We start from the raw sequence: 25,586 nt of genomic DNA, 5'->3' as shown, positions 1-25,586 counted from the left end.
TCTTTAAACCCCCGTAACTTTACGAAAAATGATCACAGGTGAAATATCTTTTCAAATTTGAGCTCAGGACAACAATGACTTTTGAATGATTTAAAAAAATTCCGTCAAAAATGGCTAGTTAAAAAGTCGAAATTTGTCTGAAGAAAAAAAACCCACCCGAGCACAAATATTCCGTTACTTTCGTATCGAAAGTCGGAACAATAAAACCAGCAACTACATTTTTACGATACGATCCATTTTTTCAAGTTAACTTCTTTCTTCCTGTTCATTATTGTAGTATTGATTTGTCACTAACACGCCTTGATCGCAAGATAGTATGAAACGCTATCGTGTTTCCAGTAATGATTCATCCTAAAATTGTAGAAAAAATCAGTAGACCCGAAAAAGCTTGCAAAATGAGACTATAATGTGCAAAAAGAACTTAACAAGGAGAACGAAGAAAGCGAAATGAACCGTTTTTACGCTGAAGGCATCAATTTTTCATTTGCGTCAAAATTGTTTCTGGATTCATTATTTGCTAGATTAGGTATTCTCAGTCCATTAGTTACATCATTTAACAACCGGATACAGAGATACAAAGAGCAATATGTTTTGAGCCGGAAAGATTTGATATCTCTATTTTTACCGCAGTTATTCATTGATTACTATGATTTTTGCTCCTAGAAATTAAATTATATGCTATACAAGGGGAGGTTTATTAGGTGATTTATCTTTTTAAAATTGAGCTTAGGACAAAAAAATCTTTCAAATAATATTTGAAAATTCCGTCAAAAACTCTAATTAAAAATACAAAAATTCTCTGGAGAAAATAAACAAGAGTGCTTGTACCAAGGCGAGGTCCTGAATGTTCCGATTGCCCTTCATTGTTTTTTGAAATGAAAAAATCCATTTGAAATATGATAACGTTTTCAAAAAAATAATTATTTTTTTCGAATTCTTAAAAAATTTTTCCTCCACACACTATAGCAAAGACAAAATGAGGTTTTTAGTATCTAGTGGCATAATAAAAACACCAATTATTCTTCCCCAATCAAATTTGGAAGGTTTTATGAGCGGTTTGAGGGGGAGGGAGAGATTCGTTACTTGGTACAAAACTCAAACAGCCTAACCGTTTAATTAGTTCTTCATGGGGAGGGGGGGGGGCAACTTGCAACTTGGTACGAGTGGGGGCGGGCGATTGAAAAATTTCCATTTTTTTCCTGTAAAAGGGAGAACATCACTTCGTAAATAAGCTGATTTAAAATTACCAGTCTGTAGTGGAATCATCCGGAGTCGTTGGGTGCTGACAGGTTGGGTGCTGACGGCCTCAGAAACCTTCACGCTTGAAGGCTAAAAACTATATTTTCGTAGTTTTTTTTTATACAGTTGAACTTGTATAGTTTACTGTTTTCTAATTGGAAGTTCTTACAATGCATTGAAGAGGATAGGAAAAAGGTGGGAATCGCAGTTTTTATTCTTTTCCTCATCCAATTTGCATACTATAGTTGAGGTCATAATAAATAGCCAGGGATTTATTTAACCCATAGTTCATATTGCCAAAACAGTTTGAGAGCAATGCAACCTTGACCTGTGTTGCACAGTTGATTTTTATTTCCATCACAGATGTTCAGTGATTAATAAAGGATTATAATCAGAGGTGGATCCAAAATTTTATAGAGGGTAGAGGTCATATTAGTTTATAATAATACTTCGAATCAGAAAATCAGAAACAACTTTTTAGGAGTCTCTGGACGTTCTTCTGACTTTGCTATAGGTAGTGTTGATTTTTTTTTCAGAACGAGTCTTAGAACGCTCTAAGAAGTGCAATCGTATTTAGAAATGCGCATATGAATGCTCTTAGGTATATGTGCACTTTGTCAGTTCAATTCAACTTTATTTGTTAGAGGTAGTCAAAATGCACTCTTCGATGATGAAAGCTAAAATGACGCTAAAAACGAGATCGATTTCTAGTTTCGAAAAAGGAATTATTTTTTACATTTCTCATCGAAATCAATTTTTTTCTTAGTAATCAAGCTTTTCACATTGGGTTAATTTTTATCGACAACTGCCAACCATAAATTGCACTTGAAATTCAAAAAGTTTTAAAATCGTATAAATTTTGTTTAAAACTCGATAGTTTTTTTTTCAAACAACAGGTCATTTTTTGCATTCATTGATTCTGTTCCATCTGTCTGTTGGCTATGTTATACTCGATTGGGAGGTAATAGATCAATCATTTATAACAATTTTAGACCGTCGAATTGCTTAAAATGGCAATGTAATCAACTAGTATCAATTGGTAATCGATTTATTTGCAGACTTATTAACAGGGTTGTCGTTATCAAAGACAACACTTTTGGGCACTTTTTGCTCTGAGAAAGAGGTTTATATATTTTAAGAAGCAAGAAATTTGACTTGGAACGATCAATCAATTTTTTTTTCAAAAGGCTGCTGCGCATACTTAGTTTTAACTACAAAGTGGAACATTTCTGGCTAACTGAATTTTATTCAAACCAATTAGCTGGCCTCCTTCCGTTTTGAATTGACGCATCAGTAGGCTAAAATTTAGATGACCATAGCCAATTTTAAGCATTGTTCCGACGTTCGTGACGAAATTAACGGAATATTTGTGCGCGGGGTGGCTTTCCTTTCTTCAGACAAAATTGGACGTTGTAACCCACCATTTTTGAAAGAACTTTTAATCTTATACAAAAGTATTGTTGTCCTGAGCTTAAACTGAATATATATATATATTTATTCTGTGATCAATGTTCGCAAAGTTATGTGGGTTTAAAGATTGCCATTTTGGCCAATTTGGGACAATTAACGCGCAATATATATCGCGCTAGTAACGCGTAAGCGGAGCTTTAATCCGCCTTAGAAATTGTTCAAAATTGGTTGAAGGAAGCTTAGATGCCAGAATTGATATGTAACTAGGAGTAAAATCTATCACATTGTACTTTCTATGGCGTGTGGGGGGATGATTTTCTCAAAAAACCTCAAATTGAAACAATTCATTTTTGTTTTGTTACATTTAATCATCTCGTGTTATTACCGCTCCATAGACCTTAAAAAGTAGTCGAAACATTCAGCTTGTTTTGTCTTCTTTTGTCTCAATCGCAATTTATCTGGAGCGCTTTAAATCAGTTCTGTTTTTTTTGTGTCAATTGATGGGCAATTAAGCTCTTACACTAAATTCATTACCAAAGTTATGCGTTACTAATTTAGGTTTTATTTTAAGCGCTTTTTGGATAAAGGTCGTTAAATTTCGGTATTATTAGAGAAACAATCGACAAGGCAAAATTGCACTTAGCTTGACGCACATACAGTTATGAATGTTCTCTGCCTGCAAGAAAGCTTTGTCAATAATCCTCAATTTCCTGAGTTTTTCAAGGGTTGTTTTTATAAGCTCGAAAAAACAATTTTCACACTTTAAAAGTAGACTATAGGTTACTTGTTTTAAATAATATTAAAATCTTGCTTTTTCAAATAGAAAAATTTCATTTTTGGACAATTTTAGTTAACATTGATTTTTTTTGCACTGAATCTACTCTAAAAATTGGAAAAGAGTTGTTCATTCTTAAACTGGCAGTTGCTTTTTGCTTAAAACACGTTGCAATAACTAAAAAGTTATTTTTCCGATTGACTTTCCTACCGAAATTAACGGAATATTTGGGCTCGGGTGTTTTTTTTCTTCAGACACAGTTCGACTTTTTATTTTGCCATTTGTGACGGATTTTTTTAAATATCATTCAACAAATTGTTGTCGTGAGCTCATGTTTAGAAAGTTGTTTTATCTGTGATTTTTTTTGTAACGCTATGGGGGTTTAATGGTTGGAAATCTGTTACAAACTGTATTTTGCGCTAATAACTTGCAAGCGGAGATTTAATCCGTCAAAGAAGTCGTTCCAAATTGGTTGAAGGAAGCTTATTGCCATAATTTTTTTAGGAGAAGCAAAATTAATCACTTTGTACTTTTTATGGCATGTCGAGGGATGATTTTCACACAAAATCTCAAAATTTAAAACATTAATTTATTTTTTTTAATTACATTTAATTTTCTTGTTAATGCTGCTCCATAAACCTTGAAAGGCAGTCTGAACATTCAGGGCTTCGTCCTGATACGAGCAGTCTTGTTTTTCCGACTTTTGTAACAAAAGGTACGGAATGTTTTTGCTCGGGGTAGTTTTTGTTTCTTCAGACAAATTTCGAACTTTTAACTTGCCATTTGACGCATTTTTTTTAGACGGAATCACTCGAAAAAATTTTTTGTTCAGAGTATAAACTTTAAAAAAATTATTTCACCAGCCATCATTTTCCGTAAATTTTTGGGGCTTAATGACTGCCGTTTTGGCCAATTTGGGACAATTAATGCGCGATATTTTTCGCGCTATTAACGCGCTATTTAATCCGTCTCAAGAATCGTTCCAATATGATTGAAGAAGTCTTGTTTACCAAATTGATTTGTTGTTACTAGGGGCGAAATTTATGACTTTTTACTTTATATGGCTTGTTGTGAGGGATGATTTTTACCAAAAAAAAACTCAAACTTAAAAAAAAATCCTTTTTATTACAGTTTTACAAAAAATTATTTGTTATGTATTTAAAATGGATTCTGTTTGATTATTAACCGTTCGTTTTTTTTTTCAAAAATCAGATCACAGAAGCACCAAGCTCAAATATTCAGCACTTTCTTTGAATTTGCGAGAAATAAGAACCTGCCCTGGTCAAAACTCCGCTCAAAAACTGCTCGAAGTTTCAGCGGTCCGAACGATGTTTGAAAACAAACTTTAAAGCCATTTATTGTTTGAAGCCTTTTACAGACGTGTTTTGGAGCAAGGACATTTGAGCTGTTATACAAGTTTTTTTTTCAAACTGGGAGATAAACCTCGACCTGTGCTATGATGTACATATAATAGTCTCAATTACCATCATTAGTTTATAAGGAAATTTTCAGCCAACATATCAGATTGTGGCTTGAGTCGATTTCCGTCTAATTAACAGAAATTGGTATCTCTTTGAGCAAAAATTTGAGTATGACTTCCTAAATTAGATTTAAGTTTAGGACATTGATGAACAATGTCGATCATTGAATTTACTAGGAGGTTTGAACTGGGAAACGCGCTTAATTGAATTGCTCATTTTCCTGTTTCTTTGTCTCAATTTACATTGTGAAAGCATCCTTACAAAACTATTATCAACTGTAGGGATGACGCTGATGAAGATAAGTGTCATTGTCTATCTTTTTGTTTTTTTTATTAGATTCCAATTATGGTTATATTCGCAGCCCCAATTTAGATATAAAAAAGATATAAAAAATTAGGAAAACAAAGAGCACAAAAAATTAACTTTCCGAGCTGACGTCCATACAAGAAAAATAGCTTATCATAAAATTTCATAGAAGAAAATTGTATGACTGTCGAAATTCATTTTCGAAATTTTTTAAAAATTGTTTTAAAACTCAAACAATTTGATGGCAGTCTTGGTTACATGAGAGAAACTTCGGGATCAAAAAAAAATTTTTCAACAAAAAGTTCTCATACAATTTCAAAGATGAAAAATGCATGATTTACATTTTTTCATAGAAAAAAGACAAACTTGAGGTAAAATTTTTTTATCCTATTTTGATTACGAACTTGTTTCTGTCCTCAAAAACAAATTTATGAAAAACAACTTTGCATGCAAAATTTGCCATTTTGCGTCTAAAGCGTTGTCCAGTTTGAGTTTATCTTCCAAAAATTCAAAGAATCGTAAGCAAATTTTTTTTATAAGCACATTTATTTTTTTTGTTTTCACATATGGTAAGATAGATATAATTTTGAGAAAACGAACAGGCCTTTTTTCTGAATCACCAAAATTTTCGAATATAAATTTTTAGCCATATACAAAAAATTTCGTTTTTGATATATAATTCTGTGTTAAAATCTTAAAATTAGTTTACATGGCTAATATAATCAAATGCAGTTTACCTGCGTAGTAAATGCCAATTACACTTGTGACAGGTTCTTATGAAAAAAACGCTTTTCATATAAATTCATAGTACAAAAAATAGCTTTTGCTAATTTCATAAAGTTTTCTTATGTGATAAACTTTAGAGCAAAAAATTTATTTTTTATTTCCAGAATGAGGCAAAAATGCTTATTATAAAATTTTATAGCATAGAAGAAATGGTTATTTTAATTTTCTCATACAATTTTTTCAGTCCATGAAATTGTATGAAACTCTATGATAAGCATTTTTTTCATAGCATGAAATTGTATGACAGGCTTTTTTCTGTATCTTTTTGCCTACATCTTTTTGTTTTGAAGTCAAAAGAAATCATGATTGAAGCACCGTCTGCGTAGTATGCTTAAATATAAGTATCTGAGCTCTGTCAAAACACAATTTAATTGCCAATTTGCCCAAATTTTTTTACACAGTGAGCAAAAATTTGAGAAAACAGACTAGCGATTCCAAGGCCTTTTTTCAAAATGACCTAAATACTGCTTGTTATCGATGCGCATTTCTGACACAACATTAGTGTATATTGGACTCAAAGACTTATGTGGAAATATTTTAGGGTTTGTCGGCCAAAAAAGTATGTTACATTTTTTTACAAAGAGGTCTCTACCCCCCCCCCCCCCTCCCACGAAGTTGGCCTCTCTTGCCCCCCCCCCACTCCCAAGTTGGCCGCTGTGCTTCAACCGTTACCACTACCAAACTAAAGTTGCCTTCCTTGGAACCTATGAAGTTTTTATTTCAAATTCTGGCTAAAAGAAACCATCTACTCATTCAAAGATTCAATTGTAGAAAAAATACAAACTGCAACTATCAATTAAATATCTACAAAATGTCTTGAGGGGCTTGCAAGGAGCAGGATGGAAGCTGACTGAAGCTGACACTTGGTATGAGCTGTGTGATTTCTGAAGTTTTTGATTTACCAAATTTCTAACATCAGCTTAAGTCAATTGCGTTTTAATCCTACGACTGTCGAGAAAAATTAAAAGTGGTAATATACTATCACCGGTAATGCAAATTGAGGCTGGAAATGTTCTGTCAGAAAAGCAACTGAATCTGACATGTATAAAAAGCTCGGTGTTTTTTGAAGTTAAAACAAAAAGACTACTTTTATCAGGGTGAAGCCGTGTTTGTTCTGACTGTCCAAGAACCTCTACGGAATAGTTTTTAGATTCGAAAAAACGATAAGAATTAGAAAAAAAATCATACCCACGGCGTATAAAGTAAAAATGATAGGGTTTGCTTGTAGTAATGAAGACAAATAGACTGCCTCAATTCCATTTGGAGCAATTTTGAGCGGATTATTTTTAACGCTAACTCGTTATGAATGAAATATATCGTTAGCTAATGTTTATCCCAAATTAGCCAAGCTGGCTGTTTTCAAATCCCCATAATTTCACAAAATATGATAACAGGAGAATTATCTTTTCAAATTTTTGCTCATCTGTGGCTCTTCTGTTTCCTCCGCTTCAATTTAGTGGGCTAACGAAAAATTTAACATTTTCAAGTATCAAAGCTAAATATGTTTTTCATGGCCTAGCTAGTCCGCATGCAAAATTTGATACAATTGGACAATGTGAGTAAAAGTTTTTTGCACAAAAATTAGCCAGTGGGGGTGGAGAAATTATTGTTTTCTTGTTACGGTTTATCTCAACAACTCTCCCACTTGCCCCACACTTATTCTCGTCAACTTTACTTCCTTTTTAATCACACACACAAACACACAGACACATCATTTTATTTAAATTCCAATATTATCCGTGGAACCTTACTACGGGAACTAGCATTTTAGTTTTCTATAGATGAAACTAATTCACTAGAGCTGTTTCCATTCAAAAATTTAAGGTGATTTTTTTCTTGACAGCGTGTGGACTACTTTGTAGGCAAAAATTTGGAATTTTTTTGCATGCAATTTTTTTGTTTGATTATAAAAACTGGTTTGAAAAGCTGGTTTTTGATTTTAAAAAAAACTGTAGGAAAAATGCTCATCAAACAGTTTTCAAAAAAAGACTTGTATGATAAGCACTTATCCCATGCAAAAGCTTATCAAACTTTTGACAAACAAAAGGGCTCTCATTTATCAAAAATGGCAATTGTTTTAGTCGAAAATTACTTAGAAAACAAATTTGCAGGATATCGGTAATTATGGTAAAAAGTATAGTCAGACAATTTTCATAATTGACAATTATAAAATACCATTTTGACAAACAAAAGAAAATCAAATTTTTGACATACAGAAATGCTCTCATTTTAGTCAAAACGGCAATTATTTCAGTCGAATTTACCTAACAACAAATTTGAAAGATATCGCAAATTAGGGTAAAAAGTATTGTCAGACAATTTTCATAATTGAACGTTATATAGTATCAGCTTGAGAAAGCAAAGAAAACAAAATTTTTGACAAACAGATGGGCTCTTATTTTAGTGAAAACGGCAATTCTTTTAGTCAAATTTACCTAACAACAAATTTGAAAGATATCGCAAATTAGGGTAAAAAGTTTTGTCAGACAATTTTCATAATTGAACGTTATATAATATCAGTTTGAGAAACTAATGAAAATCAATTTTTTGACAAACAGATGGTCTCTCATTTTAGTGAAAACGGCAATTTTTTTAGTCAAATTTACCTAAGAACAAATTTGAAAGATATCGCAAATTATGGTAAAAAGTATTGTCAGACAGTTCTGATAAATGAAAATTATATAAAATCATTTTGAGAAGCCAAAGAAAATCAAATTTTTGACAAACAGAAGGGCTCTCATTTAGTCAAAACGGTAATTTTTGTATTGAGTTTAACCCGGATACTTGTTACCGCCTTAACTGAGAGCTAGACCCAGTCTCTCCTGGATTTGTCTGAAATTTCTTCTGTTCCAGATTACTTATCAAGTTCTCCTCCCAATTGATGATCCTGAACTCCGCTCTGGTCTCCATCGGTTTGAACAAAAAGTTAACACCTTTTTTCCTCAGCTGTTTTGCTCGGTTGTTTTTGTAAAACCCGTAACTCGTCAACTTCAGTCCCCTTCGGAGTCGGCTCTATTCTGCTTCTTTCAGTTTCAGTCCAGCTACTTTTAGTAGGTTTCCTGCCTCAAATCGCCATGATTATGTCGTTGTACGATCTCACCGTCTTCCCGTTGTCAGGCTTATCTAACCGAGTTAGCATTTTGCGATGCTACTTCGGCCAAGGGACTATCGTCCCCCTCAAATATGGGCGATTAATTTATTCGATTGACCCCACTGAGCGCCTCCGTGGTTGCTACTTTTCCTTCGGCAGTTTCCTTCATTTTGGCCCCATTTCTTGTATAAACTATGCCAGGGTCCTTCTTTGTACTACGTACTACTTTCAGATATCCATTTTTGGCAGACTGATCCTTAAATTTTTCTAAAGGCGCCTTTGGCGCTAGCTTATACTAATTGTAAGGAGGGAGCGCGCGACAAAAAATGCAATTTTTTGGTCAAAATTTTCCAAAAATGCCTAAAAACGCCTTTTTGGCCTGTTTTTTTTTTTAAATTTGCCTGCGGCTGAAAAAGTTTGGCCGAAGCAGGGTGTTTGTAGTGCTTTCGGAGAGCTCAGAAAATCAATTTGGTCGACCTAAAAAAAAGATAAGCTAAATTTTCAAAACTTTTTTTAAAATCCCCACCCCCCCGGAGAAAATCCTAGATCCACCCCTGCTATGTAATGCTTTCCTCGCCGGACACTTTGTGAGGACCTTGTGTGGTAAGACAATTAATCACAGATGTAGCTTTTCCTTTTTTTGCTTAATTACACGCTTCCTGTGGTCCCTAGGTAGTTCCCTCTTCCGCCCTTGGAGTGAAACCACAATTTTTTCTTGGAGGTCCTTTGAAGTTCCCAACAGACTCCTACATTGTCTGCAGTAATCCGGCTGATGCGGTGTTTTCCTATGAATTTCCACCTGTTCCTCTAGTTCGTCATAACAAAGTTTGTTCCGTCTCTTTATGAAAAACTATTGTTTTGAACGTTTTTTTTCGAGGACACAGATCGTTTTTATCGTCCACCTTTACGGTGACTTCTTCTTTTCTTCCTCGCCAATATCCAACCATGTGGTGCACCTCAAAATACACATCTCACAATATTTGAAAGTTCAAGATACTGTCCCGAGGTGATTTTGAGTCTGTACTGGGGTGGTTATATCAATGGGGTTTTTGTTCCGACTTTCGAAGAAAACGGAATATTTATGCTCGGTGTAGTTTTTTTATTCAGTCCATTTTCATCGATCGGAATAATAATTTTCAACCAAATTTTTTTATACCCCATTGAAGATATCGTCTTCTTGAGTTCAAAGGAGGTAAGTAGATATCTCACCTCCAATCATTTTTTGTAAAGTTCTGGCGGTTTGAAAATTGCCAAATTTGCCATGTTTTGGACTAAATTATGCGCGCTTTGAAGAGTTTATTCATTATGCTGAGAGCGTAACGCAAATTATTTATGCGTGGCGAATTATCCCTCACAACAAAATTGTTCCAAATTGAATTGAGGCTAGCTAATTGGTCGTATTAATTTCGAACGACTCAAATTTTTACACTTCGACATTGTCCAAAATGTCCAGGTTTTCAATATTTGTTCGGAATTTCGATACAAAAGTAACGGAATGTTTGTGCTCGGGGTGGATTTTTTTTCTTCAGACAAATTTCGACTTTTTAACTAGCCATTTTTGACGGAATTTTTAAAAATCATTCGAAAGGTATTGTTGTCCTGAGCTCAAATTTGAAAAGATATTTCACCTGTGATCATTTTTCGTAAAGTTATGGGCGTTTAAAGATTGCCATTTTGGCCAATTTGGGACCATTAATGCGCGATAAATTTCGCGCTATTAACGCGTAAGCGAGATTTAATCCATCTTAGAAATCGTTCCAAATTGGTTTAACGAAGCTTGTTTGCCATAATTGATTTGTTACAAGCAGCGAAATCTATCCTTTGGTACTTTATATGGCGTGTGGGGTGATGATTTTCATAAAAAAATTCAAATTTTAGAGAAAAAAAATTTTCATTTTGTTTTATTTCTAAAATTTTTTAAATGTTATTACTGCTCCATAAACTTTAATAGCCAGTCGGAACATTCAGGGCTTCGCCCTGATACGAGCAGTCTTGTTTGTTTTCTATTCGATATGAATTAGGGGACAGTCGGAACAACCAGGGCTTTACCCTGGCATACGAGAAGTCTTGTTTGCGTTTATAACTTGTGTAAATCAGCATCGAGTCTGTTCCCTTCTTAAAAACGAATTGAAAATATTATTGTTCGGACCATTTGAAAAATGTGGAGGAACTTTGTATTCGAGTGTTTTAGGTTTTTTCTTTTGTAATCCACGCAAAATCAGGTACCACAAATAGTCATAAGCATGGTTCGAGTGATACGTCATAATAAAGTCTTTTCAGTCGTGATTCGAACGGCACTTACATATTTCAAAGAAATTTTTCAATGTCGAGAAAAACAAGCTTGAAACTTTTGATTTATTTTCGGTCTTATTTGAAGCTAAAAATGTGAACGTGCAGGCTAGCTTATTTATCCGTAATAGCTTTTTCATGCTTAATTTAAGCCGTCAAAAACTTAGTTCATTTTCTTAGCGCCAATTTGGAAATCAAAAACTTCAAAATTCAAAAAAATTTCAGCAAAAAAAAAGTTTAAAAATTTTTGAAATTTATTTTAACGATTCATTTTTTCAATTTTTAGTCATTTTGTGCGAAAACTGTTTTCCAATCGGCCTACTTTACCAAGAAGGTCGAATATGCATAAACTCTTTTTTTTTCAATCAGATGTTTTTTTTCACAACGCAGAAAAAACGACAGTAATTTGAAAAAAAATTACCTTTTTTAAAAACTATTGTCGGAACATTCTCTGCTTCTTGCACAGTAACCGACTATCCTTTTATTCTTATTTTCGTTCCTTTTTTTCTGAAAAAGCGCTCATACTGAAAAACCAAAGATATCTAATCAATGATCATTTCATTTGTGTGTGTTGGTTGTGCAGCGATCTCTGTTTCCAAGGCACAAATCGAAGTATCGAGTCAAAGTCCGTTCTCCTTCGTTGTTATTCTTACATCATTTGACTTTGTTTACCACCCTAAATTTGAATGAAACTAATTGACCCGTTTTGAAAAGGTAATTTGGGTTCGAAATGTTTCAAAAAAAGCACCATACACATTCTGGTGAAATTCCAACTGATTTTTGTTAGGCAAGATTTAACCCAATTTGAGAAGGACAGATTTAAAATTCTGTTTTATTTCGTTTTATGATGTGTTATTAATTCAACAATATAGTAGTTTTTTCAGCACAAAATGCAGAGGAAATTCATCAAATTGCAAAAACATGTGTGAACAAACCAATCAAATTAATCATACCATCAAAATTAGGCAAATTTTTGCTGCTTATTGCAAAAATAATCACTTCAGAAGCCCAAATATTTGTGAAAAGACACAAAATGAGTACAATCAACAGCAGTCACTTTAGCATCATACCTTTTAACCTTCTACCTTTACATACTTTGTGAGCAATTCACCTACACAATAGCGTAGAAACAATATGTTTGAGTCAGTCATTGAAAAAGATTAGAAAATCAACTGTCAGTCATTAGAAAATCAACTGTTGAAAATAGGAATCGGTCAATAGGAGAAGCTTAATGAGATAAAAAAAGGGTGCACAAACAGAAAAAAGCCATTAGAAATGAAAAAAAAAATGTTTCATGCATTAAACGGTCGAGTCGAAAAAAGAGTCAAGATTTAAGCGCAAAATTGATTATAATTGATCAAAGGTGGGACTAAGTTGTGGCAAAACTATCGATGGGTAGTGGTCTGAGTCGCCTTACCAAAGAGGAACAAAGTAGAGTGGTTTTGTGCAAAAAAGTGTGGGCTGATCAAAACAGTCGGGAAATATTTCATGTGGGTGAAATGGAATACTCAAAGATCAGATCCAAGAAAGACTGAAATGGGTGATTGAAGAAAATTAATTAGTAGAACGCAAGTCGAAAGAAAAAACACTTCCATCAATTAGACAGCGGACGGAGGTTGTTAAGATTTGTCAGTACTGTTGAAGTAGAAAAACAGAGAAGAATGTTTAGAAGGTGAATTAAGGTAAAGATCAACTGTATGTTATAGAAATGTAGGCAAGCTGCACTCGTTCTTTTGATAGTGTCCAGAAGTAGAAAGAACAGTGATTAGAAAGAGATACCGGTTGCCAAACATTCAAGGACTTTACATAAACATGAACTGTATAAATTTTACCCCTATGTCATAGGGTCACCCACAAAACTTAAACAATCTATTTAAATTTTTAAGAATTTAAATAGCAACTTTAAGGTCGTTGTACATATGTATATATCTTAGACAATTTAGTTTTGTTGTCTTTTAGTTTTTCTTTTGAGTTGTGTAGGCTTTATGCAGCCCCCCTCCCTGGGTTCGGTCTCTTATTTTCTATTTGGTCTTTTCATTTTCTTGGATCCATCTGATCATTACCCCGCTCAAATTAGTGACGGCTTTCCGTGCTCGCGTCGATCTGCAAGGTGGCATTTCGTCGTTTCTGCTAACTTCTGGAAACCGCTCGACAGTATCCTCGCCTCCGCGTGGATCGCTTTCCGTCGCCGTTGGATCGTTTTCCGTCGCCGTTTTCGTTTCCGATTTGCTTCCCGCCTTCGTTATCGGTGTGCTTGTTTCGTCCGCTGTGTCGTCTGAATTGGCGTCGCTTGATTCGGCAATTCGTCGCTTCTCCTGTTTTTCTTGTGACCGATTCGTCGTTTTCGCCGATCGCTTTGCTCGTGCCCGTCTCTCACTTTGAACCGTTGGCTTATCCGCCTCAATTGGTAAACTGTCGACAACATAGTCAGTTCCTGTCAGCTTGATGATCATCCTGCGAATTTTGAGGTCTCCTGTTCTGGCTCGTATCTAAACGCGACAACGCTTCTTCATAATAAATAACCGTTTTTCATTTTCATGGTCAAGTTTATTCCTGGTACACTGCGTACGCTTCCTTGTGTGGCTTGGCTGTTTTGTGCCATAGTTTGCGAGGTACCTTGGGGTGGTGAAGCTCAATATCCCTTTCGGCGAGTTCCTGCTCGTCGAGCATCCGAGGCCCGTGGCGATCTTGCGGTGCCATTGTAAGGTCGCTTTTCTTCTCCCAGTCCTCCATCCGGAAGGTTTCTTCATTAGCTCTTCCGCTCCTTTCGCCTAATAAAGACAGTTTTTGATTTATTACATTATTTTAGTTGAGATTTTTCAAACTTGGACGCTTTGCTAGATTTCACAACACCGTGTTCGCTTCTTTGCTGTGGTGTGCTTCGAATGGAGTTAGTTTCGCTTATTTGTGAGGGATAAATCTTAAAGAGCTTAAAGTTCTTAGAAAAGACGGTTTGAACATTTGTTCCCCCCGTTCCTTCAGATATTATATCACGTAAATTTTAGGAGAACTGATGGTTTTTTCAACCATACCAGTTGCCCTATGATGTCGAACTGGCAATTTTAACAAATCAATGTTTTTATTTGCAGAATTTTTATATTTTGTTGGAGAAAAGCCCGGAGCCTTGGTCCATGTGAAGTTTTCTAGGGTGTCCATTAGTGGCTATATATTTTTTCAGGAATTTGAAGACATTCTTTGAAATATTGCTGGAGCAGACATAGGCTGACGGCCATTGAGGAAATACATCGACGGCTATAAAGTTGTATTTTGTTCCTTTTATGTAGTTAACGGGCCCCCAAAAATCCAACTGGTTTGCTAGGCTAGGTTCCGTCGGTACATAGGTTTCTCCTAATTTATCCTTGGTTATATCTGGTTGCAGATTTTTACCTGCTTTTAAGCAATGTTTGCATAATTGGGCCGTCGCTGCCAATTTCCTGTTTATCATGGGCATCCAGATGTCCCTGGAGGCGGCATACATCTTGTCGCGGCCATGGTGTAGTAGTGCAGGCGGTTCACTATCGGGGTCGCATCCAACCATCCACAGGCAGTTTTTTTTGACCGCAAAGTCTGCAAAATGTTGTCCGTAGTACTGTCCTAGATTCGTGATGATCTCTTTCGCCTTCGAAATTTTGTCTCTCAATGCATCCCTTATGATCTTCAGTATGGTTCGTTCTCAATGTTTGCCTCCACCATCTTCAGAGAAAGTACGTCCGGGTGTTTTACTCGCGGCACTACCTTGCTGTCCGTTGGTATAACTGAATATGTCCACTTGTCGGTATTTATGGATGGGTATGAGAGGCCAGGGAAATTAGAGGGAAACGGTTTTATCGTTTTGAGTTTCTTGGATGAAGTAGCATGTTGTGGCAAGTTCACTTAGGGAATTTTTTCTATATCGGAATCGGAGCTGCTTGAGCCAAGGGTTGAGACTGTATTGGTCAGGTTATTTGGGACCACATTGAATTTGGACGTTTCTGATTGAGTTGAGGCGTTTAATTTTGCTGCACTGTTATCCAGACGAAGTTGGGCCACATCCTTCAGTTGAAATATGAGCAACTTGTTTGCAGGAGAAAATGAGCAACTTGCTTGTAGACCTTGAGAATGAAGTCTGTTTTTCCGTTTTCCGCTCGTGCATACAATCTTCGATGTGCAAAAATCTCTCCTGCCATTGACTGAACTTCCCTCGCATGGTTTTACGCCCTCGGCCGGCTCGCTGTGTTAATTTGATTTATTTGCATACTCTCTCAATTTTGTGTTGCCATTGGTTGAAATGTAATTGCATGTTTTACCGCAATCCGCCGTTCGCTTTCGGTGCGTACTATTTGGGAAAATCTCCTTCCTTCGGTTATTTGTACTTTTTTATTTCCGTTGGTGGATCTAACACTTTTTTTTTATCATATTAATCTTTGAAACTGTAAGTGTAGGGTCATAATGACTTTTAGCGGGCGTATCCGATGAGGTGTTTCTTGATAACTAAACTACCATCCCCATTTTTGACCCTTGAACATGTTCTATTTTAAAGTCATAAGGCAATAAACTTTCGTACCATCGGGTTATTCTGCTGAAAAATGTTTTAATAACTTTTGGCGAAGCATTGTGATCAATGCATTGTGATCTGAGATGATTACAAAAAAGCGTCGATAAATGTAGTTTTTTCATTGTTTTTTAGCCCATACGACGGCTGCTAATTCGAGCTCGAGCTTGTTTGTTGAATGATTGCATTCTGCGGAATTTAGGTCTTATGATTCCAACGAGATAGGTTGCCATCCCTCTTGCCTGTGTTATTTCAACATCACGCCAAGTCTTGACTTGCATCGAATACAATTCGCGTTTTCCGGTACATGTCGAAATGTTTGAGCTCAGTTATTTTCAGCTTGAGTGAATCAAACGTTGATTCGCATTCTTCGTCCAAATGAATTCTTTGTTTTTGCTTAGAAGTGGCCTTAGAGATGTGCTTACTTTCCTGGAATTAGGTAGAAATGTGTGTGAACTATGTAAGGAGCCCATTAGCGACTTTAGCTGCTTTTTGGTCCGCGGCGCTTCCAATTCATATATAGATTTTTTTTCGAATTAATGGCGTAATTTGGGTTTTGCTTATTTGATTAACCAGCCATTGGCAACTTGGTTTTGCGAATTTGCATTTCCGTAGTTTCAACGACGCGTTTGCTATGTCGAATTTTTAAAGTATTTTCTCTGCTAACGCAATATTGTTTTCTTTTGGAACTTTTAATTTTTCATCCAAAATTGAGTGTGCCTGCGGTAACTCCTTTGTGAGAGTATCCATTACTTTTAAAAATTACATTACGTGAGAGTATTCATTACGTGTAGGACTTATATGCTTTATCCCCCGTCCATAGGATAAGGCAATCCCATTTACTTCCTCTGGCGCAACATTTTCTGCTTGTTTGTGAAATTGCAATGTCTCGCCAGAGCGTTGAGTACCGCGTGAAACTTTTCAAACGTTTCGTGCTCTCGTTGTTTAAGTCCATAAAACAAACCTCTTTCGTGCGTTACCTTACGTTTTAGCTTAAAAACGCTTTCCATGTGGTCCAATTTTTGAGAGTATCGTTCTGCTTTGGTATTCACTCCTGGTTGCCTGGCTTTAAAAATCCGTTGCGCTTCCTCTCCAATACATAAATTAAGAATCGACTTGAGTTTCTTCTTCGACTCAGTCAGGTTTTTTGCGTTTACATCCCCCGGTAAAGCCGCGATTTGAGTAGCTGTTAACGTGGCATCGAAGAAGAAATTGTCTGGATCAATATCGTGTTTCGCTATCATCCCCCCATGGAATTTCACGATCCATTCCTCCCAGTAAGTTGGTGGGTCAAGTGTTTTAGAGTTCCAAAAAAAACAATGTTTAAAGGATTCTTAAGCCTCCTTTTTTATCGACTGGCTGCGCCATTTTGAAGTAAAAAATCAGAGTTGAAAAATTCGAAAGTAATATACGGTAAAAATCTACTGTAGGTTAAGAAAAAAGTAATGCAAACTGCACTGGTTTTTTCAGGCGTGTCCAGAGGTAGAAAGAACAGTGATTACAGAAAGAGAACGGTGACCAGACATTAAAGGACTTTACCAAAACTTTACATAAACATGAATTGTATAAATTGTACAGAAAAAAAAGACTCAATGCAGGGCTTATTTATTCAAAATTAATTTACATTACTAGAGTAAAACCAACATTTCACGGCTTAATTTGAAAAAAAAAATCAAACAGTTATAAATTTTTCAAAACCCTGCGTTACGAGGTCAAACTGTGCATTGCACAGGCGCACTCTTTAATGTGTGAACGTCTTTGGAACTCAGAAACAAAGACTTTACAAATGTTTAAAATCCCGGGATGACTTCCATAGACCAAAAATGACCTCCATAGATCGAAAAATACTGATACTTAAAGTGTATGGAAAACTGCTTGTCATACAATTGTCGTTTCATTTCGTTTCAAATTTTTTTCAACTGTAAATCGAATTTTGTACTCAAATAAACATTTTCGAAAAAAATTTTGCCCGCAAAGTTTAATTTTTTGGGTGCATAATGTAGACCTGGATACCTAAGCCTTCAAAACAACTTTTTTCAGCACTTTCTTTATTGTTGTTCAAATAATGAAGGAAAGAGATTATGCTTGAAAGGAAGGAGTGATATATCACTCAATTCATTCTGATGAATATTTGTGATACACCCAAAAATATAGTTCCTCTGCAGTAGTCGGAACAATTACAAACTTTGAACTGATTTTGATTTGACATCTGCAACATGAATTTCAAGCGTCATCAATTTTGTAACAGTTAAATATAAAAGCTTTTTCTGTAAACTGAATAACAAATACTTTGAACAATAATTTTTTCACTCTTTTTTCAGCTGTTGTGATAAGTTTTACATTAAACTTATAAAAAGAGACAAAATGCACAGCAGATTTCAGCTGTCAAACTGCAAATCAATCTGAATAAAAAATCAGAGACAGTTTGAATAATTTATTTTATTCAATAATTTATCAAAGGAAAGTACAAAATAAATTATTGAACTCAAAATATTATAACAAACAGAGCTTTGTAGGATTTTTTGGATGTTTTTGGTGGCGTTTGCATAAAAGCAAAGTAATTCTTTTCCCCTTCATATGAAGAAGAATGTTTCTTCAAGACTTGATGTCGCCTGGTCTTCAGAAAATCACCGGATATCAGTCATAAAAAACCTTCTCTTCTCTGCAAGTTACAAGAAAAACAAATTTGGACACTAGGCATGTTTGATTGAACAAAATAACAAGAATTGTAAATGGATTACAAAAATTTTGCTCTTGAATTGTTCTCCACATTAGGAAATTGGGAATCTAAACCGTACTGAATATCGACGACGCCACAGAAAGCTTATGATAATTGCAACTTGATATCAAAAAAATTTCGATGCTTTGAGATAAGAATCAGATCACCTCAGAAAACAATTCAAAAATAATGTAAAACAATTGAAACAGCAGTAACAATTTGAAGACTACGGATTACTCTATAAAAAAGTTTTATTGGTCAATCATTGGCAGCATTTGCTATTTCTCAATTTAAAATCTTAATTTAATAAAATTTGTGTCTATTTGAATATTTTGAATATGATTTTTTCTTGCCACCAGTACCGGAAGATCACGCCAACTCCCCCCCCCCCACACACACACACACACACTTACACATCATGGACTCCCAAAATGTACAGATATCAAGAGGGCTTAATGGTTAACCAAGTTTTTTTGGGTCAAAAAAGTTTTTCAAAAGATTGGTTACTAATTTGAATATTAAAACTATCGAAGGGTTGGAGGTTGAAGCCATGCCTGTTTTGATTGGCATTATTTAGGTGCATCTATTATTTTAATTTTTAGCAAAACAATTTAGGGTCGTCTTTATGGTAACGGACGCCTGAAAACAGACTTAATTTAGTCTTACGGCGCTTTTTCAAGTGATGTTTTTTTAGAAAAATTCTTCGTTTGTAATTCTGTAGTACGCGTTATGAATTCACTTGGAAAGTATTTTGATTATTATTAAAAGGGCAAAAAAAAGAGAAAAAGCCAGCGTGAACCTGCTTAATTAAGTAATTTGTTCATTTGACGAGTCGTATATAACTATATCTTACCTTTCTTATAGTAATACCGATTCAATTGTTTTTTAAAACTTCATTTTTATTTTTCACCATTTAGGGGAGGCGGGTGGTATAACCAAAAAGACCAGTACTTTAGCTTCCGACTTTGCAGAACGATAACAATTTTTGAACTTTTGGCATAAGTCTTGGCACAACTAAAACTAATTGACAGCCAATAAGGTTGCGTAAACTTATTGATAGTTTTCATTTTTATTATAATATTTAAGTTTTCTTTCAAAACTAGTTGATCATGTATTTTATTTTGGGCAGTTTTGTCTGGAGGGCAAAATTTATAAATGCCGTGGTCGAAAGATTGTTGAGCTTGAGAAAATTAGTTTCCGATTTTAATAATATTCCAATTCAGACTCCTATTTTAGTCTTTGAAGTCATTTTAGCAGGATTATTGTATGCGTTTAGATGACGAAGATGTTTGCCGTGGTGTTGGGCTCCTTCGTCGTTCTTATGTCCCCCCACCGCTGGCTGATGTTCTGGGTTGGGGTGAAGTTCCACGTGATCGACGAAGAGGCAACTCCAAATCAGGGATGGGCACTAATCAATCAGACTTTGGTGACAGGCGTGTGTTCTATTGTCTACATGTGCAACAGTATCGTTAACCCTCTCGTATACAATATCATGGCAAAGCGTTTCAGGTTCCATTTCTACTTTACTCCTTCAAAACCAACACTCAATCATTCAATTTGTAGTTAATGTCAAATTGTTTGTAAAATTAAAGAATTTGAGGGTGAAGCAACATTACCCAGCCCAGAGAAATAACCAAAAAAATTGCATGTAGTTCTTAAACAGGGCACAACAGCGATTCGCCGTGATGAGTTGTACAGCTCTTGTGTTGGTCGTTTCCCACGTGGATAAATGGTCTTAATCTCAAACTTGATTAGTTTAGTCGGTCAAATAAATAGCATTTTAGGTTAATTCGTTTTTTGAGCACGGTTTTTACGATAACCAAAAATGAGCTAAAAACAAACAATAGTAAAATTGACAAGAAAAACAAAGGCGATACCCCCTCCGACCTCGCCTCGGCACACTTGTGGGTTCATAGCACCTGTCAATCAAGCAAAGGTGATTTAAAAAATCTTTTTTGTTCATGCATTTCCTTCCGCTTCAAAAACTTTTTTGTTTTATCATTGCGGAAGTTATCGCCGAAACAAAGCCGGCAAAACTAATGATATAAAGAAACCAATGAACTGAAACTTTCTGAATGTTTTTAATTGACGTCAATTCAACAGTTTCAAAATTATGAAGACAGATGAATAGTAGAAATTGAAAAAAAAAACAAACAAAAGACTAAAACAAAATGAAACAGTAAAATTGATGTTTTAATTTAAATTGAACTTTACACTCTGTTTTTTTCCTAACTTCCTTTTTGGGTACTCTCGAAACTTACCTAAATGAATGTAATTAACGCAGCAAAAACTATTTTGAGTTAATTTCAATCTCTTTAGAAGCTCCAAAGAAGGATCTTTCAGACTCTGAGTCACTCGACTCAGCATTCTTATGCTTTGGTGTTTTGTCACGATCGTTGCTGCTCTTTTTAGTCGACTATTGTCAATTTATGATCAGTTCAACCAAATTTGTTATCAGGTTATTTACAAAAAAACGACAGAAAAGTTGGTTCAAAGTTCAGAACAAAAAATATTTTCAGCTTGAATTAAAAAAAAAAACAGTGGTAGGGTTGAGTTTAATTTTAAGTCTTACTGCTGCAGTTTTTGTTTGCTGTATGGCCTAAATGTCTTTTAGTTTTATTTTATAGCAAGCCAAATTTGAAAGCTTTCATGAAAACCTTTGTAGTGGTTTTCAATCGCGATGACTAAATGACGTTTTGAGAACAAAAAAAACGGAAAAATTAACAATACCAATTTAAACTACTTGGATAATTTTGAGATGGACTCAATTGTCTATCTCGTAGATCGCCGTTTTCTAAGATTCAAAAGACCTACATTATAAAAAAAGATTCAGCAAGAGTTCGACTGAGAACGACATAGTTCCAATCATAAAGTAAAGCTATCCGCTTGGATATTTTCATGTTTTCAAAAAGTGTCGTTTTTTTTCCATAGACCTCATTTAATGAAATTTTGTGGCAAGCATTTTCTTGTAGGAGGTCAACCCAAGGACTTACAGATTCCGTTTTAAATACGAAAAGACTGAAAAGAACAGCTTTTCCTGTAGTTTGCATGGGGTATGATTAATTTGTTTCCAATGGTTGAGGAATTAAATATTCCTAGGCTAAACTCCCAATGGAACTATAGCATACGGTGAGTGCTGTTGGGTTCATTCAACCAAGGTTATTTGTCGCCAATAAAATGCAACCAACGTTTTAGTTCCATCTTAAAAAAATAGTTAGGAAAAATTATTTAGGCAGGGTAACTTCCTAATTGTTGCTACTGCACTTTGAGATAAAATAAAAAACCCTGTATGTTAAGACTGCCTTTTAACTGGCCTCGAATAGTTTTTGTTTAAAAGAATTGATAAACTACGAAAGTTGTACTGCCAATATCAAATGCAAGTGCTAACAATTGAGTAGAATTATTACACCAAATATAATTGACCTCAATTCAGTTCGGAAAGATTATGAATGAGGATAATTTACCGCGCATAAATTATTCGCGTATTCAAAATATAGAAATTCAATTTGAGCGGCGTTTTTAGTCTAGTGCAAGCATACACGCTTGGCAATACAAAGATATCCGGGTTCATATCCATACGCTCCCAGTTTTTGTAATAACGATCTGAATATAAAAAAAACAAGACTGCTCGTATCAAGGCGAAGCCCTGAATGTTCCGACTGCATTTTAAGGTTTGTGGAGCAGTAACAACATTAAAAAATTAAATGTAATAAAATGGAATGAAAAAAAAATTCTAAAATTTGAAGTTTTTAATGAAAACTATCCCCCCACACGCCATATAAAGTACAAAAGGATAGATTTCGCTCCTTGTAACAAATCCATTCTTCAACCAATTTGGAACGATTTCTAAGACGGATTAAATCTCCGCTTACGCGTTAATAGCGCGAAATATATCGCGCGTTAATTGTCCCAAATTGGCCAAAATGGCAATCTTTAAACCCCCATAACTTTACGAAAAATGATCACAGGTGAAATATCTTTTCAAATTTGAGATCAGGACAACAGTTTCTTTCGAATGATATAAAAAATTCCGTCAAAAATGGCTAGTTAAAAAGTCGAAATTTGTCTGAAGAAAAAAAAATCCACCCCGAGCACAAATATTCCGTTACTGTCGTATCAAAAGTCGGAACAAAAACATCCCAGACATATAAAGTTCTCACTGTATTCGCAAGTCTGAACATTTAGAAATAATTTTTCTGTAATTTTTTCCTCTTTTAAGGCCAGAACCAAGAAGCTCCAATGTCTTCAGCGTGACACGACATTTTGTCGCAAACAATTTGCATAAAACTGTGCAAACGGAGCATAAAACTGTGCCTAAAACTTGTTACATAAACTTGTTACATAAAACTTGTTGCATAAAACTGTGCAAACGAAGCTGGAATTATTTTTAATTAATCGAAATCAGCTAGCGCCTCTTTCGACCTGATAACAAAATTGCAATGAACTAACATCAAGACGATAGTTAATAGACAATAGGTCGCTCAATTTTTGCACCTAAGTCACCTTCGTATTTTTCGATAGAGGTGTTTCGATCTTCTTTTCCCAGATATTTCACAGTTCTTTTCAATTGCTTATTTACGTGTTTAGGGGGGAGGATGTTAACTTGGTCCAAAAAATTAAGTCTAACCACTGCAACATTACATTCTTTGATATCTTTGAAAAATCACCAGATGTCACTTGACTAAACTTTGAAGAAAAGCCCTTTGCTGTCTTGGCAACTTCTTGCCAAAGAGTCAGGGCCTTTTAAATGACAGTGGGATGCTCTCACTCTACATTGATACGCATAATGTGTCCTCCTTAAAATACCAGGACATATGAGAGGAAACGTTTGCCTGAATATTCCGGATGATTTTGCAGTAAAAATTGAGATAAGTCGCCCATCGAAAAGCCGCGTTGTTGAGCTGCTCTAACATTATTTTATCAAAAATGTTCTCGAACAGCTTAAGTAGGAACGTTTTCAATGAAAATTTCAATTTTTTTTACCTGATTGATCAGTTTTTTTTCGGATTCTTATTGATGCCTCTACTAATTGCCGTAGGCTACGAATCCTTGCATGGTCCGAATGGTTGCCTTTAATAAATTATTCGAATCGCCGGTTAGGACGAACTGCCGGCTCCATGCTGTCTATTTAAGCTACTAAACGGAAATATTCCAAATGATCAACCTCAAAAAAGACGTGGGGAGAAAAATGAAGTTTTCTCTTCACCTGTCGAATTTTTTATTGACACAGCAAAAAAATGTAGGCTCGAACAAATTTTAGCTAAGAGTATTTGATGGAAAGAGAAACTTGTCAAAATTTTAAACAGAGTTTTCAGCCGATATGAAATCATCTACTTCAAAAAACTATGTTTTCGACAAAAAACTACGTCGAATAATTCTTTGTTCCGGCAGATTTTATCAACCGGTTATACTTACCTCAAGAAAAGCTCGTATGGGGATCTATTATATTAAAACCATAATATCATAATGCAGATATACCAAAATAAGTTCGCAAAGTACGTTCTATTATCGAAAACTGGGTCAGAAAAACTGGTTTTTGCGTCATCACACTAATTTAAACAGACTAAAATATCTAAGGAATAATCATATCTAAGTTCTAAGAAAACGCGGTTTTTACGCTATTTTAGATCAAAAATTCCATTTGGCAGTTTGTTATCTAGTAAAACACCTTCCCACTCGAAACTTGTGCGTTGTTATCATTAATTTCAAGATGCTGTAAATGAAGAACAAATGTGTTTTTAATTGAAAAAATAACTCAAATAACATTTATCTTAGCATTTATAACACGCTAACAAAAATCAAGTACATAAAAATTGAAGATAGTGGGTGAGGGGATAAAAAACCGACTAACTTTTTCTGTTTGTATAGCGGCCAATGGTGTTAATTTAGGGTGTTAGACTTGACATTTTTTAAATTTTTTTAAGCTCACACGTTTATGTTTCAGACAGAAGGTGATGACTTTATTGGCCAAAATTCGAGCCTATGTGAGACCACGAGACACTTTCGAGACGTCGCTCGCTCGGACCCAGAAAGCCGAACTAGGGTCCAAATTGTCGTCCCGATCAGCTGTGACTAGTCAAAATAGCCAAAGTCGAAATAAACAAAACCAACCACACAAGATGTCCACCTCCAGTAGGAAGTTTTCCACAAATATCAGCGTCCTCTAAACCAATCGATAAGAAGGAACTTTTATCAATGTTATCATAACGCCATACTTGCATGTGTGACCACAAACTATCGACATATGAGCTAAGTGTTAACTGCATGAATCGTTTCAACATTCCGGCATCGAACAAAAAAAATCTATTATTTTGTTATAAGGAACTATCAAAAATCTTTTCAAACAACATTGGATAAAGCTCCTGGAGGCTCGCGCTATTACTCCTTACTTGTGAGTTTCCGGCAATAACTTGGGAGCAGCAGATTTCATGATTTGTTCGAACTCAAATGTGTTTTAAATGTCTTAAGTTTTTGATAAACAAACTATTGCAAGCTGATTATGTTTTTTGTTTTCTGTAGTAGATATATACATTATTTAGCCCTTAAAATAGTTGAATGTGAGCAATTAAATCCAATCTTTTAGCTGAAAAATTGCAAAGAAGCAGACAGTCAGTTTATAGAGCAGACAGACCAGTTTAAAGACAAATATTTTTGAGTGACTTTTTTCAGTTGTCGAATTTCTTTTAGTAAAATTACGATCAAATTTTCTAAACAACTTCCGGTATCTCTAAGAAAATCATAGAAATTATGAGAAGCCGGTTGAAAATAAACTTTCGCAAGCAAAACAAGACTGCTCGTATCAGGGCGAAGCCCTGAATGTTCCGACTGCTTTTTAAGTTTTATGGAGCAGTAATAACATAAAAAAATTAAATGTAATAAAAAAAAAATGAATTTTTTTTTCTAAAATTTTTTTTTAAATCATCCCCCCACACGTCATAATAAGTACTAAATGATAGATT

General features: G+C 35.0%; 1 protein-coding gene across 1 annotated transcript in view; it reads left to right on the top strand.

Annotated features, from left to right (window-relative positions):
• Positions 1-25,163, top strand: part of LOC134854125 (pyrokinin-1 receptor-like) — a gene marked incomplete in the record, with an annotated part of 76,180 nt that extends 51,017 nt beyond the window's left edge. Inside the window, 2 exon segments of the mRNA XM_063870245.1 lie at positions 19,904-20,136; positions 24,572-25,163. Coding sequence (XP_063726315.1) covers positions 19,904-20,136; positions 24,572-24,794 — 456 coding nt within the window.
• Positions 25,164-25,586: the final 423 nt, after the last annotated feature.

Source organism: Symsagittifera roscoffensis, chromosome 9, assembly GCF_963678635.1.
Source record: "Symsagittifera roscoffensis chromosome 9, txSymRosc1.1, whole genome shotgun sequence".
NCBI lineage: Eukaryota > Metazoa > Xenacoelomorpha > Acoela > Convolutidae > Symsagittifera > Symsagittifera roscoffensis.
Note: the sequence above shows the minus strand (reverse complement) of the source record. Positions and strands in the feature narration are given on the sequence as shown.